Source organism: Pimephales promelas, chromosome 19 (genome assembly GCF_988280905.1).
Source record: "Pimephales promelas chromosome 19, fPimPro1.hap1.1, whole genome shotgun sequence".
Classification (NCBI taxonomy): Eukaryota; Metazoa; Chordata; class Actinopteri; order Cypriniformes; family Leuciscidae; genus Pimephales; species Pimephales promelas.
The window spans coordinates 19115182-19131880 of NC_142787.1; the positions used below are offsets into that span (position 1 = coordinate 19115182).

At 35.8% G+C, this 16699-nt stretch overlaps 1 protein-coding gene across 1 annotated transcript in view; it reads right to left on the reverse strand.

The window, feature by feature from the left end:
* Nucleotides 1-16699, reverse strand: part of cacna1bb (calcium voltage-gated channel subunit alpha1 Bb) — a 127321-nt gene that overhangs the window by 25954 nt on the left and 84668 nt on the right. Inside the window, exons 24-33 of the mRNA XM_089123612.1 lie at nt 16464-16590; nt 16162-16291; nt 15398-15457; nt 14110-14216; nt 7389-7485; nt 5913-6073; nt 4320-4460; nt 3226-3427; nt 1652-1816; nt 263-373 (exon numbers count right to left, since the gene is read on the reverse strand). Coding sequence (XP_088979738.1) covers nt 263-373; nt 1652-1816; nt 3226-3427; nt 4320-4460; nt 5913-6073; nt 7389-7485; nt 14110-14216; nt 15398-15457; nt 16162-16291; nt 16464-16590 — 1301 coding nt within the window. The remainder of the gene's footprint in view (nt 1-262; nt 374-1651; nt 1817-3225; nt 3428-4319; nt 4461-5912; nt 6074-7388; nt 7486-14109; nt 14217-15397; nt 15458-16161; nt 16292-16463; nt 16591-16699) is intronic.

Below are 16699 nucleotides of genomic sequence, written 5' to 3' on the forward strand. Positions count from 1 at the left end.
AATAAATTAATGCAGGTTTGAAAATCTTATTCATTTAAGGACCTATCAGCCCTCATATCTAGGTCATTATTTGCGGGAGTGACAAATGCATTACATCACCAAACTCACACCAGTGAAATTTTTAGGAATCGCAGCCGCATTCACGGAAAACCGCGCTGTGTGAACGGATCCAGACATTTTTGTGCATTGGGAAACTAGTTTAGTATCAAACACTGAATGTAATGATAAAATATAAGTGTTATCTGAATCTCTCAACTCTCACCAGAGGGCCGAAGGCGATGACCTTGAGAATGCACTCCAGTGTGAAGAGAGCCGTGAAGATGATGTTCAACCACTTCAACATTTCCTCATACGGTTTTGGAGCCTCGTGAAACTGCAGAGGAAGAAAAAACACGCAGCGATAGCGACTCACTCAAATATTCAAAAGACCTGTTAAATAGGCTTTCAGGACTACAAAATTAGAAATGACTTATTCATAACTGAATATTCACACACACCATTTAATTAGCATTGCTGAACCTCAATCAACCTTGGCAATGCCTTTACAAACTAACTTACAGATAAATCACAAGAGGGCACTTCCTGTTTGCAGCTTTCCAGACGTACAATTGACTGATGAACTCTGAGCCACACTAGACCGATCGCAAAGGGGGGGGGGGGGGGGGTGGGGATGGGGGGGGGATGGGGGGGGGGGGGCAGTATGCCTGGATGTTTGGATGCACTGATTTAATCTAAATTGCCTCTTTTTCAATTTAATTAGAAAGCCCTCAGTATAACTTACAGCCAACAGGGAGTTATTATATAGAAAAAAAGCATTCTATATAAACCCAGATAGTAATTTTCCCTTTAACCTGTTAACTCTTTGAGTAAAGAGGTGAAAATGCATTCTGAAAATGGATGTAATTCGTGAATTCTTTGAAATACAACCCTGGGGTAAAGAAGAAGTTTGTTTACAGTAAAGTACATATACTGCACTAAACATTTGATATAGTATACAAAATATATGTTTTACTAAATAATGTGGACTTGCTAGAAACCAAACCTAGGCCATATGTCTAAACAAGTTGTGCTCCAATTTTAAAGTTGATATCACAAAAATGTGGGCTCTTGTAAGAATTTGTTCAGGCAGTATAGACCATTTCACAAGAAGTAAACAACACTGGTCCAGAAGCACTTCCTGTTTCAGTTTTTTAACACTACATAAAAGCTGGGATAAAATACAACCAACAGAACATTTAAAAATGAATCAAAAAGTTAAACAAACATCTTTAAGATGTTTTCTTTACATGTGAAATAAAGAAAACAGTTACAAACTGAAACAGGAAGTGCTTCTGGACCAGTGTTGTTTACATCTTGTGAAATGGTCTATACTAAAAACAGGATGAAACTCTGATGTGCTCTACTGACATAAATTAATACATTTCTGTCACAATATCACTTCTATCACAAAACAGTGGCCAAATGTGAAACCTTGAGTTTCAGACCTTTCCAACGATATGTGTTTTGTTAAGATTAGAAAAACATTTGATTACAAAATAGTGCAGTAAATTTTGTAAAATGCAAAACAACACCCCTTATAGGGGGAGGAATCTGCTAAAAAGGATTTAAAGACCTACTTCTAGTTTTAGCCTGAAAATGACAACAGTTTTACCTTCATCATGAGGACCACCGTGTTGATGGCGATCATGGTCAGGATGGAGTACTCAAACGGAGTGGACACCACAAACTTCCACATCTTGTACTGGTAAGACTGCTTGTCTTGCGGCATGTAGCGGGTCAGAGGTTTGGCGTTGATGGCAAAGTCGATACAGGCTCGCTGTTGATGAAAGCGCACTTATCTCAACAAGAGTTTCTCAGCAAAATGTTGATGTGAATATCTACAAGCTTAAAACTACTCATCACGCTGATCTTTCCATGTTTGATTATTAGAACAGCATTGGTATTCCTGGAGCTCTCTAAATCAAACGAATGAAAGAACTAATGAGCGCTTGTAAACAAACATCAAACCAGCAGCACAAATATGAACAGTGCTCAGTTAAATATTTAAACACAGGCTAAAAATTCATCTGAAAGAATATATAGATACAGATCAGAGACAAATACTGTTTAAAGAAACCAGAAAAAAGATTTTTGTTGAAATTCGAATGACATATTCACAGAATTCACTGCAATGAGCTCAGGAAGAAAACATCTAAAACGTAGTCCATAGATATATATATTTATATAGTATTAACGTGACCAGATTTCTGAAATAGGGGACACTTCCAACTTCAGTGGTCTAAATATTGTGGGTTTCATATATTGTTAATAATTATGCTGTTCGCCGGTCAAACTGACCCTAATTGGCTTTTAATACAATTGACTAAAAATCATTTTATGAAAAAAGTAAATAAACGTTACCAAATCACAACTTTATTATATTATAACAAAATGAGGACTTTACATTTTCTAATTGAAATATTAATATTTTCACAAACCGTGTGTGTGTGTATATATATATATATACACACACACACACGGTTTGTGAAAATATATATACAGTATATACGGTTTGTGAAAATATTAATATTTCAATTACAAAATGTAAAGTCCTCATTTTGTATTACTGAATTCAGCCTATATGTATATATATATATATGATGAATTCAGTCTCCTGCTGAATGAACTGGACTGTTGGCTGGTTTTAAGAGATTTCAGACAGTTTTCAGCTAATTGGGCTTGGAGAACCATCTGCATGCCCAGCTAAATACCTGATCAGTGTTTGTAGCAACTATGCTTATATTGAGTGCTTCAGAACAGTTATTTATGAGGACTAATAACTGTTTGAATGCTGCCTTAGAAGATGCAGCTTAATATGAACAGAGCTCATTTGAAAGAGTTCTGCCTGACTGGTCTAGTAGTTCCTCCTGGGGTTTAGTTCTGCGCTTTGTGTGTGTGAGCATGTGTTTGTCAAAAGAGCTAAGACTCAGGGTAGTAAAGATGTAGACGGACAGGTGTGCTGGCCTCACACAGGTGAGAGGAATTCTCTTAAGAGTGCTTTTCCTCCAAGCATTTCAAAACTGTCCATGCATTTATAAAATAACAACTTTGCCCTTATTTGCATATACACTGAAAATCCATTTTAAGCGACACTGATTTGTGTGTACAGTTTACCCCCCCGCATCTACTCATCCGTTCACGGTTGATTGTAACTGACTATGCAGGCTTCCAACCGCACAATCCTACCTCGTTCTTTTCCAAGCTGCACTCTGACATGGCTTTATCTCCCTGCTCCTGGAACGTGATTATGATCAAAGCCACAAAGATGTTGACAAAGAAGAAGGGGAAGACGATAAAGTAGACCACGTAGAAGATGGAGGTTTCCATGCGATAACCTGGACTGGGACCTTGGTCTTCAAATGTGGCATCTACAGAATGTTTCAGCACCCTACAGAACCACAGGGAAAATGTCAGCAAGATGATCACATAAAACATCAAAAGGTTAAAATGAGGGAACATACACATTACAACAATGAAAAGATTTGCTTTAGAGTAAAAAAAAAAAAGAAAAAAAAAGAAAGCCAACAGGAAATGGGAATTGTGGTCACATTTTCTTACCTATTGTGATGTATATCGATGTGAAACTACTTATTTTTTTTTCTAAATATAAAAATGATTCGCAAGGATAAATCTTTTATAATAAACACTGCAAAATACTATTAAAAATAATGATTTCATGGTGACTTTTTCCTTAAACTATGTAATGCATCAAACAGTTAAGATTATTACAAAACTGGACTAACACTAAAAGTTCAAAATATAAATTTAATCCATATTTAGTTTCTACGCTATTTGCTGTAAAATTTTATCCCCTTTGCTTCTTCTCCCTTTTCTGATTGTCCCTCTATAAAAAGGCAAAAAGTCTTAACAAAAAGACATTTAAAAACATTCAAGTATTTATTTAAAAACTCTTTACAAAGTAGAACAGGCCGAAAATATCAGCTTAGACCAGTAGACAGGGAAAAGCTGTTTATATACAGTCACATACAGTGGTTGAGATAAGATGTCCATGTCCATTAAAACTCAGAGTACTAGCGGCAACTCTTGAATCTTAAAGAGGGATTTAAATTAATATCAAAAAAAACTTTCTGGATTTTCTTGATGCAACGCTTGAGTTTCTTTCAACCAATTATGTATTTTTCTATGAAATTAAAAGTAAAAACACAGATTACACAAGAGAGTTGAGAATCAGAATAGAGTAAAAGGAAAAAGGGATTAGAGTAAGAAAAGCAACAGTGTCTCAGTATGATGTGTGTGTGTGAGTGATGAGGAGGACTCACGTTGGCCAGCCCTCTCCTGTAGAGACAGTGAACAGGGTCAGAAAAGCCCACAGGACGTTGTCATAATGAAAATCATACTTCTTCCACTCGCGCGGCTGCGTCAAGGCCACTCCATCACTGTCGTACTCCAGGAACTGACCCCTGAGTGCAGACAGAACAATCCACCACAAACTCTTTCTTTATCTTCATTTACTTTCTTCTCCTTCCTGCTTTGAACCATTCCTTTCCTTTTACCCACTTCCTCTGCTTCTTCCTCTTTTTACATTCTTCCTTCCTAATTTCTTTACTTCCTTCTGTCCCTTTTCCTTTTTCCCTCACATTCATACTTTCTTTCCTCTTCTTTTCCATTTAATCCCTTTCCTCTTCCTTCCTTCCTTCCTTCCTTCCTTCCTTCCTTCCTTCCTTCCTTCCTTCCTTCCTTCCTTCCTTCCTTCCTTCCTTCCTTCCTTCCTTCCTTCCTTCCTTCCTTCCTTCCTTCCTTCCTTCCTTCCTTCCTTCCTTCCTTCCTTCCTTCCTTCCTTCCTTCCTTCCTCCCTCCCTCCCTCCCTCCCTCCCTCCCTCCCTCCCTCCCTCCCTCCCTCCCTCCCTCCCTCCCTCCCATTTTACCTTTCGTTTTTCTTTCCCCACTCCCTACCTTTGCTCTTCCTTCTTTCCATTCCTTCATTCTTCCTTCTTTCCATTCCTTCGCTCTTCCTTTCCTTTATACCTTTTATATTTCCTTCCTTTCTTCCTGCCTACATTCACTCTTCCTTCCATTCCTTCATTCTTCCTTTCCACCTTTTGTCTTTTTGTCCTTCCTGCCTTCCTATATGTTAGCTCTTCATTTCCTTTTTACCCTTCGTCTTTCCATCCTTTCTTTGCTCTTCCTTCCCTTTTCCTCTTTCTTTCGCTCTAGTCCCTTTGTGCCAGGGATATTATTCGTTAACTAAAACTGTTAAAACATTTTAGCTCTTTGAAATAAGGCTGAAAAAATCAAATATAAATGTTTGATGAATATTTTGAAATGCTCCATTGGCAACTGACGGAAATAAGTTTAAGTTGTGCCACTAACATTGCAAGGTTAAAAAGTAAACAAATACAAACTAATACTGAACTAAGACAGAAATATAAATAAATTAAACTTAAACAGTAATATTTAAGATCAACACAATTACTAAAAATAACTATACTAGTATATAAAACTACTTCACACTTCCTTTTCTTTTTACCTTTTGATTTTCTTTTCTGCCTGAAAACCATCCTTCCATTTCCTCCCCCTCCATCTTTTTTACTTTCACTTTCATCCTCCTCTCTCCATCCACTCGTTCTCTTCCCAACACAATTACTAAAAATTACATTTAAATAAAGATGATAATATAAATCAAATAAATATACTAGTATAAAAAGCATACTAAAATAACACTACTTCACAATCACTTTTCTTTTTACCTTTAGATTTTCCTTTCTGCCTGACAACCTTCCTTCCCTCATCTTTTCTATTTTTTCTACTTTCACTTTCATCCTCCTCTCTCCATCCACTCTTTCTCTTCCCTCCATCCATCTATACAACCATGTAGAATATATCCAGACAGTCGAGCCAGAGCACAGCCGTACCTGCAGTCCTTCTCCAGGGCTTTGGACTCATCGGTGCAGTGGAAAAACTTCCCCTTGAAAAGCTGCACAGCAATGACGGCGAAGATGAACATGAAGAGGATGTAAACGATGAGGATGTTGAGCACATTCTTCAGAGAGTTCACTACACAGTCAAAGACGGCCTGGAGACACACAAACGGCACAAATCAAATCTCCTGCAAACCGTGGACAGCCTCACTGCCACATGCAGACATAATGCACACACTTTCATTAAATCCATCTGTGTAGAATGTGTCGCTGTGTGTTAAAGACACAAGGCCTTTGTGAAAGCACACAACTTCGCTAACTGTAGGCGGTGACTTAATTGATTATTGCTCCTCTTGCTCTAGATAATCACATGATTGCACTAAGACCGAGGATAAAATTAGAGTGGGGGGATGTGTAAATCTACTCATTTTTCTGTCATTTCTGCTTGTTTAATTTCCTCAGGGTATCATTATTAGCAATGAGTAGTGTATATTTTTCACCATTAATGCTAATAAGATCTCTGTAGGCAGGATAAATGTCTCTGTGGCCCTGTGAGGCTTTATCTGTGCATTAGAATAGCAAATAACCTAAATAAAACCTGCAGTTTTATATGTTAGTCTATTATTTATTTTAATGCCGCCGGTGATGAATCGTCAGGCAGATGAATAAATGATGGTGTGAAATGTTAGTTTAAATGTATAATTTAGCCATGTAATGAGATAACAGTAAGTGTCTCTAAAACGATTTGTTTGTGTGCCTAAGTGTGTGATTTGATTAGAGAGAAAGATGCGACAAGGCTGTTAACGTCGAGGTCTACACAAGGGGCATCCCTGCCTGGAAAATATTCAAACAAACAAGCACAATATCACACAGTGGCAGCTTCAGATTTTTTTTTTCTCTCTTGCCTAACAGTTCAGATGGGGTGCTAAGATTTTTTTTTTTTTAAGTGCATTATTAACTTAGCAATATCCTGCATTTATTGCATTTAATTTAATTTAAAATATTACCATAAAACTACACATTTACAAGGTCATATTATAAAGTTATTAAGCACGTGTTATTAATTTAGCTCAAAATCTTTATTATTGCCTTATCGGGTCTTTGAATCAAAAACAGTTTATTCTGCGAGCATGTTATTTTAGTATTATTATACATACTGTTATAGTAATTACAAATATGACAAAGGAACCATTTAAGCTTTATTTTAAATACCAAAATATACTAATATAGTTTAAGTGAACAGTAACAAAAACAGCATGGAAAACACTATAATTAGCATCTTTTTTTTTATCAATGCCTCTCAATAAGACTGTATACACCTCAACGTATAGACCCTCTATGAGTTTTAACAAATGATAATCTTTCACTGGTGGATTTAATTTTGTCATTTAAACCTAAAACTCCATAATTCCACTTGCATTATCAATTTCCCCACTCAGGAGTAAGATAGGAGGTAAGCAGGGACATTACCTTGAGTTTGGGCAAACGTTTGATGGTCTTCAAGGGCCTCAGGACTCGAAGGACCCTTAGGGACTTGATGGTGTTAATGTCCTTGCCTTTAGTTCCTCTGTAAGGAAAAAGCAATGACTTAGAGACATTTGAAGACGCTTGCATTCACACATTTTAACATGCATTTTGATGTCATCTGCCAGCACATGCACAAAGACTTAATTCAATTACATTTTCATGAGCTAATCACTTCCTCCAGCCCATCATGTAATTCAGAATCAGAATTACATTAGCTAGAGGTCATTTGGTTAGTAGAAAGCATGCCTTTAAGGGGAGGTTATTCTACAGAATCAAACCTACCTCTGAGCATGACAATAAATATAATGTAACATGTTATATTTCTGTAGAATAACACTCATTTTACCAGAAAAAGATACAAAGAAACAATCCATTCAGCAGGAATGGTCTCTTTGTAAAAACCACAGTTGGCCAAGTCATATTCTGATGCGGATGCCGCCATGTTGCTAGGATGTTGTGGGAGTTACTATTAGATTGCTAGTGGTTATTTACTGGCCTAAGCCAAAAGACACCCGAATCTCTATGATGTTCTGTGGCCAGTTGCATAAACTTCTAAGATTCATCATACAAGTCATTTTTAAAGGGATACTCCACTTTTTTGGAAATAGGCTCATTTTTCCACTCCCCCAGAGTTAAACAGTTGAGTTTTACCATTTTCGAATCCATTCAGCCGATTTTCTGATATTTAGAAGAATATCAGTAACCAGACAGTTTTTGGTCTCATTGACTATTATATATATATATTTTCCTACTATTGAAGTCAATGAGACCAGAAACTGTCTGGTTACTGATATTCTTCTAATTATCCGAAAATCGGCTGAATGGATTCGAAAACGGTAAAACCCAACTGTTTAACTCTGGGGGAGTGGAAAAATGAGCCTATTTCCAAAAAAAAGTGGAGTATCCCTTTAAGACTGGTCATAAAAATTATTCATATAAAAAAATAGATTGACCAATTCAAATCCAAAATACATTGATGTGTTATTAGCAAATGGCCCCCACGGTCCAATATGGTTCAGGAACATTATTTACTGCAAGTTTAAGGGAAGTGTAAGTTTTTTAGGTTTTTTTTATAAAGGCAAAAGTCATGAATTTTAAAGCTACAATGACTTTTAATACCGTTTTTGTTTTTATTTTAAAATTTGAGAAATCATAACAGTGATGAACCAAAATTGAACAGAAAATAAACCCTTTTTAAGTCTTAACAATGAATGTCGCTTTAATGTTTGAGTTCCATTCAGTTGAACTGTTTTCAAGATAGACTTGAAGTTCAGAAGACAGTGAACATCAATGCCACACTGAAAAATTCATTCTCTGAATGTTACAGCTGGTAGATTCACACTGAATGACAGGTGAAATTACACAGCTCAAACGAAGGGAACACACCTGAAAAGATAAAAGGCTATTTAAAAACTTTTACTCTAAACTTTAGCAGCCACAAGAATGACCTCAATTGAACCTTGTTTAAGGCTGAGTCCTTTCTGACCAGTGAGATGTTTCCTTGACAGTTGAAAGTTCACTAAGATGAGCTTTTCATTATTTTCTTTACATTCATTATTCAAAATACAAACTTCAAATGCTCTGCATTACAAATAAGCATTTGCTTCCGGATTCTAAAAAGAGTGGGTTTAGGGAGTCTGTGATTGGTCTGCTTACTTTTTCTCTCCCATGAGGAGTTGGGTCTCTATCACACTGGCATGCAATGTCCATGCAATGTCTGTCAGTCATACATACACACAAGCACCCCATGGGTGCATGTGGATCTCTGTTTAAAGAGACAGTCAACTATACTCCCATAGATTTCAGAGGAATATCTGTCTCCAACCACCGAGCACACAAGAGGTCCATTGATGAACAGATTCTGCATAATGTATGTGAACGGAAAAAGCTACGTGATGCACCATGATACAAGAGTAAATCGCAAATCAGGGTCAAATTTAACCCTGATTTAAATGGGTGGGTGTGGGGTGGGCCTTGACTAATGGGCTTAATTTGTATGCAAAATGTTATATTTTGCATATTATTTTTTATATTTTTGTTATATAAAACTAGATGTAAAAGTGAATGTTTTTTTTTTGGTTGAGGGTTTTATCCAGATATTCCAATTTTATCCAGATATTTATTGACAGCTTGTGAGTTTTATCCATAAATGTTTAGTAAAAGGAATATGAGCAAATATGAAGGTTATTTTAGAACGATATGCCATCAACTAGCTTCTAAAATACAAAGACGGTAAGAACATTATCCATATTCAAAACAAGTTGGTTATAGAACTTCTTTTGATACGTATATAGCAGATGTTCAGTTTACGCAATAATTTAACAACAATAATCTGAATTATTTCAGCTTCTGTTTGACCATTATCATAAGGAGTGGGTGGCTGTCCTCTGGAAACAGTAGGAGTAGTAGTTTCTAAAAGCCCTTGCAAAGTTCGAAGGTCATGTAATTGGGAAAGAGTTGGTCCATCCCCTTCCACAAAGGCTGAATGAGAGGAAGAGTCGAAGGGTGGTGAGTTTGGAGTGATCCGTGGGAAGGTTGGGGGGGGTAAAGGGTATGTTTTTATAGATATATATATATAGACTGTCCCCACCTGGTCACGCTTTGCTGTGATCTGACGAGGGAAACCGATGAAAAACCATGCACATGTGCACAAACACAGAAACACACACATAATAAGCCGCGTCGCAGACACAGAAGAAGCAGTAAATGCAGATCAGCATGAAGAGATTAAATGAGATCAGAGCGGTCACTGAGCGGAAACACTGCGGAAGGACGAACAGCAAAGAAAGATTGAAGCAACTCTAGTGTACAATAAAACATTACATTAATCAAAGACATGATGCAATGGGGGATTATTAGTTACTGTTTGTTTGTAACATCTCTGAAAGATAAATCACACTCAGCAGTAAATATAGAGGCATCGAAACATAGAATAAAAGGTCACAGACCCGCATATATAACATATACACACCCACACACACTATAAGAAAATGCATGCTTGTGCTAGAGGTTCATGCAACTCCTGGTAGTGGATACTGATTGTGTACAGCAACTAAAATAGATCATTTTATTGCACTTTGTGTAAACGCCTTTAGTTTAAATTCATTCAAAACCAATTGTAGTTTTCATCACCGATTGCTGCCAGTAATGGGGACTCATCATTTGTCTTTTTATTTTTTTGAGGTAATTTTCTAAAATGAGGTAATTTTCTAAAAAAAAAAACAAATATATATTTTCTTTATTTCTCTATATTTTCTTTATGGTGGATTAATATGTCGTAACAGATGTTTTCCTTAGTAGATATTTGTAATGTCTTTCATCTAATTTGCTCGCATCACTGTATAGCAGCAAGTATCATTCAGTCTTTCTTAAAAATTGATTTAAAAATGTATTATGTTGGGCTTCCTTATAAATTTACAGCACCGTGAGTAATGTTTTATTTACTCGCTGAAGTGTATTGAGTTTAAAAATTCATTTTAGACACTGCTTGTGTCCAGTTGTGCATGTCGTAGCCTGGTCTACCAATTCCTTATCCACACAAACACACACTACTAGTCAGGCAGATTAACATGAAGCAGGTAATAACAAATGCGTACCCCATGAAGCTCCTGAAAGCAACGCAAGCGAAAAGGAAAGACGGGGCAGATCAAGAAAGCGAGAAAGAGAAAGAGAGACAGAAAGAGAAAGAAAGATGGATGGAGAAAGAAGGAGCTGAATGAGAAACATTAAAACCCACAGGACACAAACCACTGAAGAACAGCACAGGAGAGAAAAGAAGATTACAGCACAGTTTAAGAGAAACAAGCACAGGAGTGTCAGAAAGAGCAAATACAGTGTATGAGATACATTTATATTCGTTGTACAACAGTGCACTGAAACCAGAGCTAATACTGTTCTAAATTTATTTATGTCCCAGGGGTTGGTTTTTTATCAAAACTAACAGGTTTTATTTATTTTGTGTTATATTATATAAATGAAGGTCACACTAGAACATCTTGGTTTAATCAGTCCTCCATCATTTCCCACTTTCAAATACCTTTTATGTACAGAATTTATTGTTTACACTTACCAAAATTTGAATCTTACAATATGAAAATCCATCATTAAATGAATTATATATTTGTAAATATTGTATTCATTGAGATCTAATCATCTTTCAGTTTTGGTGCCATTTCACATGACCAACCTAATAATATTTTTTTTAGTTTTAGGGTTTTTACTATTTTAATTATGTGCCATTTCTGATCTAATTGGATTTTTTTTAATTATGCAGAAAATGTGAAAATATTACGTAACATTTTATTTTAAGGTAATGTAGATACACGTTACTATAGTAATAACAGTAAATTCAGCATAATTGCAAGTAACTAATCATAAAACAAACCCGAACCCATAAAACATAAAACAAACCCAAACCGTAACTCTATAATAAGTACATGTTGTTAATTAACATTACTCAGGACTTATCTGAGTGAGTACAATGTATAGTGTAACCAAATATTATTTACATTTGTGTATCAAAATATTGTTTGATTTAGCAAGACAAAGGAGTCGTTATTTTATTGCAATTTTTTTTTTAAATGTCATTCCCACCATATAATGCTAATAAAACCAATACATCATTTTAGATTTGTTGGAAATGACACTGTAGTACTAGAAATGCTTATGATTTCCAGAAAAAATGACAAAAACGACAGCATGGTGCAAGCGAAACTACTGCTGGACGTTAGTTTATTTGATTTTTTACTAACAATGTAAATAAAGTAGAATAATAAAAAATAGTGTGTTTTTTGTAAATCCACAGGGGCAAAAGTGTCCGTAGCTAAAAAAAAAAAACTCTTGTTGAACCGGATTTCTCCAAGTACAACATGTTCCTGGATCAACATCTTTGTAGAACATGAAACAACATTCCAATCAATCAATTACAGTAGATTTGAGGGACATTTACAGTTTATTTCAGGTTTAGGCATGAAACCAGGTTAAAGTGCTTCTACATCAGTGTTATACATGTATTATTTCCCTCTGATTTTATGGATAAGTTATTAATAGGGTTAGGTTTAGGGGTGGGGATATGGTTAGAAGTATATTCAGGATCCAGGAACGAGTCTATCTTGGCAAAATCACGGTAAATATGCTGTAGTACCACCATCGGAACCACAGATGCCAGTCAGAGATGGTGGAGACAGCACTACTGAATAATACAGCTGCAAACTCACTCAAAATGTCTGGTCTCAAAAGCGGAGCAGTTTTCTCTCACCTCTTTTTCAGCTATTTTAAAGCACCCCAGGGTCTCTCTGTCAAATGCAGAGGTGCAGATCATCTGCACATGACGACTAAGAAGATTCAGCCACACTAGACCTTGGATTATTACAAAAATCACACACGCGCTGTCAAACCAAATGTGTGTGTGTGTGTGCGTTTATGTTTGCCTCGCAGAGAAATCTGTATCCGACTGGGTTCATTAACTACACAATGTTGGCTCTCGGCTATGAAAAACTCACGCCGTCGTGATGTCACGGTGGTTGCCATGGCTATATGCTTGCAAAATTTTCTGACTGGTTGTTAGCGTGTTGCAATGTGGTTGCTAGGGTAACTTGCGGCTTAGGTGGTTACTAGGCACCTACATCATTGTGAGTCTAGCGGATTGTATTGCCGCTTTATCATCCATCAAATGAAATTTTTAAATTCAATCAATTAGAAGATTAATAGCACACTCAGGAAATCATTACTAATTATAATTGGAGGCTCCGGAAAAATATGAATAAGCTTGTCCACACTAAAACGTTTTAGTTTAAAAACGCATCTTTTTCTCTCTGTCCCTTCCGTCCACACTGAGACGGTCTTTTATCCTGCGAAAACTGAGCTTTTTGAAAACTTTCCTAAGTGGATGAATTTGAAAACATCGTTTTTATGTTGTAGTGTGGACTATGAGAATGGATGACGCATTTAGTCATGTGATACATATTGAGCACCTGTTATGTGCTATTCACTTTCACACTGTTGCTAAAGATATGTTACTTTCTACACTCAAATCGCAGTTGCATTTTAGACAAAACATAATGGTGATTGAGTGCGACCTGAACGCATCAGTGAATGCTGAGACATTTTGCCAAATAAAATGATCCTGCAAGAAGAATAGCATGAGAAATTTATCATGTCAGTAAGCTTTTTTGAGGGTTTACGAATTTAGACTTTTCCAACGTGGTTTCAGTGTAGATGAAAACCTTTTGGAAAACACTTGAAAACGCCAGTGTGGACGGAGTGTTTTGAAACGAAAACGTTGTTTTCAAATGTATCCGACGTAGCCTTAAAGAAAAAAACGTTTGGAAATGTGTCCTCTCTGCAACTGTCTGGCTCAAATCCTGTGGGAAATACTAAATCCGAAACCATTAGAACAGGTGTGCGCACTGCACACGATCCCATTATGAGCTAAAAAAAAACAAAAAACAGATGCACGTTAAATCTATCAGTTCCTAAGACCTAAACTGCACACAGATGCCACACTTCCCATCATCACAAAGCTTCATCTCACACCAGAAACTAAACAGTGAGCAGTCACATCCTGTTTCTGTCATTTTCAACTGAATGCTCTCTTGCTGAATTTGAACTGACAGTCTGCTCGTCTCTGCTCTGCTCTGACAGAATTACAAAAAAAGCCACTCACGAGCAGGCGAAGGCCACCAGAGCACCGCTGACTACGATGAAGTCCAGTATGTTCCACAGGTCCCTGAAGTAAGATCCAGGATGCAACAGCAGCCCAAGATCAATCATCTAGATGGAAGGAGGTGAACAAAAAAAGAAATGAATACTTGTATTCAAACAAAGACACATTTAAATTGATCAAAAGTGACAGTAAAGACATTTATAATGTTACCAAATGAATTCTGTTCTTTTGAACTTTCTATTAATCAAAGAATGAATAAAGTGTCAGGGTTTCAACAAAAATATTAAGCAGTACAAAAGTTTTCAAAATTGATGATAATAAGAAATGTTTCTTGAGCAGGATCATGTGACATAATAATCTAATAATGCTGAAAATTCAGCTTTGCATCACAAGAATAAACATTTTAAAATATATTAAAATAGAAATCTGTTCTTTCAAATTTTTTACTGTTTTTTGATCAATTAAATGCGGCTGTGGTGAGCATAAGAGGCTTTGTAAAAAAATATCCTGCCAATCCCAAACAGGGAAGTTTAAATAAAGTAAAAAATTATATATATATATATATATATATATATATATATATATATATATATAGTTCAGATGCAAAAGCCTCTAAATGCCATTTGAAATTTTCTTCTTTAATGATGATTTTTATCAAACTTGTATATTTAAGTTCAGTAATTTCACTTAAATGGCAATGATAATTACCTATTAATTGTTATTTAAGTGAAATTACTGAACTTAAATATACAAGTTTGATAAAAATCATCATTAAAGAAGAAAATTTCAAATGGCATTTAGAGGCTTTTGCATCTGAACTCTTCATATATATATATATATATATATATATATATATATATATATAAACAGTATGTATGTATATTTTGTATATATATATATATATATATATATATATATATAAACAGTATGTGTATATATATATATATATATATATATATATATATATATATATATATATATTAGGGCTGTCAAACGATTATCCAACATAAAAGTTTGTGTTTACATAATATATGTGGGTGCACTGTGTATAATTATTTTTGTATATATATATAAATACACACACATTCATGTATGTTTAAGAAAAATATATATTTTTATATATAAAATATTGATATTTATATATAATATAAATTATATATAAATCTATATACAGTATATACATGAAAATATTTCTAATATATACAAGCAGTGTGTGTATTTATATACAGCAAAAAATAAAACAAATACATTATTGTGTCAATGACACTGAAAAGGAGGTTTTATTTACCTTTATAACCATCTCAAATGTGAACACACCAGTGAAGACGTAATCTAGATATTTCAGCACCTGAGGGAACCACAAAACAGTGTGAGTGCTAGAAATAAGAAGTAATTTTCTTCCAATTTCTGCAGTCCCACAGACCGTTTGAGCAAGGGAAAGCATATGATGCCATAAATACTTAAAAAAAAACTGTGTAAACCATAGTGTTCGGCCCCACTGCAGCTATGATTCAGCGAGTAATTCAATAATCTTCAAAACAGAACAGACATGATGTACAATCTATTTTTCTGAGAGACAACAATAGATGTTTTGAATAAACAGAGTTTTTCCAGCCATTCATTCCTCCCACATGAGCAGTTTGGGAATATTGTGTTAAAGCAGAGATTCATCAGACAAGCCGATCACGCTCAATGTATCAGAAAACAGTGGACAATAGGATTCTTGAAAACATGTATAGATGTAATTCTCTGTTATTTAGAGAGCACTGCTACGTTTATGGGCTAATGCAGTCGCACTGGACGCTTAAGTCTTCTAGGCTTTCACAGAAAAAAAAAAAATGTGCAAAAGCCAGTCAGATGGGCAAGTGACAATGCTCAGCTTGACATTTCAGACTAGAGCTGCCATACTGCCCTACAGGACTGGACTTGAGTTATGTAAACACCACTGATGTCATAACCCCAGCTTACAAAGAAAGAAAGTGACAATGAAATCTTTTCAGGTCTTTTTTTTTTACATTTCTTGACATTTGCAAGTGGGTCTGTGTGTCTTACGTCATTGCGGGGGGCATTGGCCTGCACAGGGTCTTCAGCAGCGAGAGCGATGCTGCTCATGGTGATGACTGTGAGGATACACATCTCAAAATACCTCAGGTTCACCACATAATGACACAGCCGTCTCACTCTACAGAGGCAACATGAAAACACAACACTTATTCACACTATTCAGTAGGTACATCGAAATCTAAATGTTTAATCACAGCAGTTCTATGCAGGTAATATATGTGATACACATTTCATGTCTCTGAATGTGTGAAGAATGTGCTAGAACATATAGTGTTTGAGGTTAGGCTCACGGGTTAGTTGGACCAAACACAAACATGGAGCTGTATGGCAGAATGTGTTTGGGCGCATTTTGATTTAGCTCATCAAGATCCTTCTTTTCCTCGTTCAGCAGAAGACTGTCACCATCGATGTTGTTCACTGTCAAACAGATAATCATTAGAGCAAAGATGGGGAGGGAATGTCACAAGTGGTAAATAAACATTCAATGCTGCCTTCTTTTTAGCAGTTCTGCTTTTTCAATAAAGAT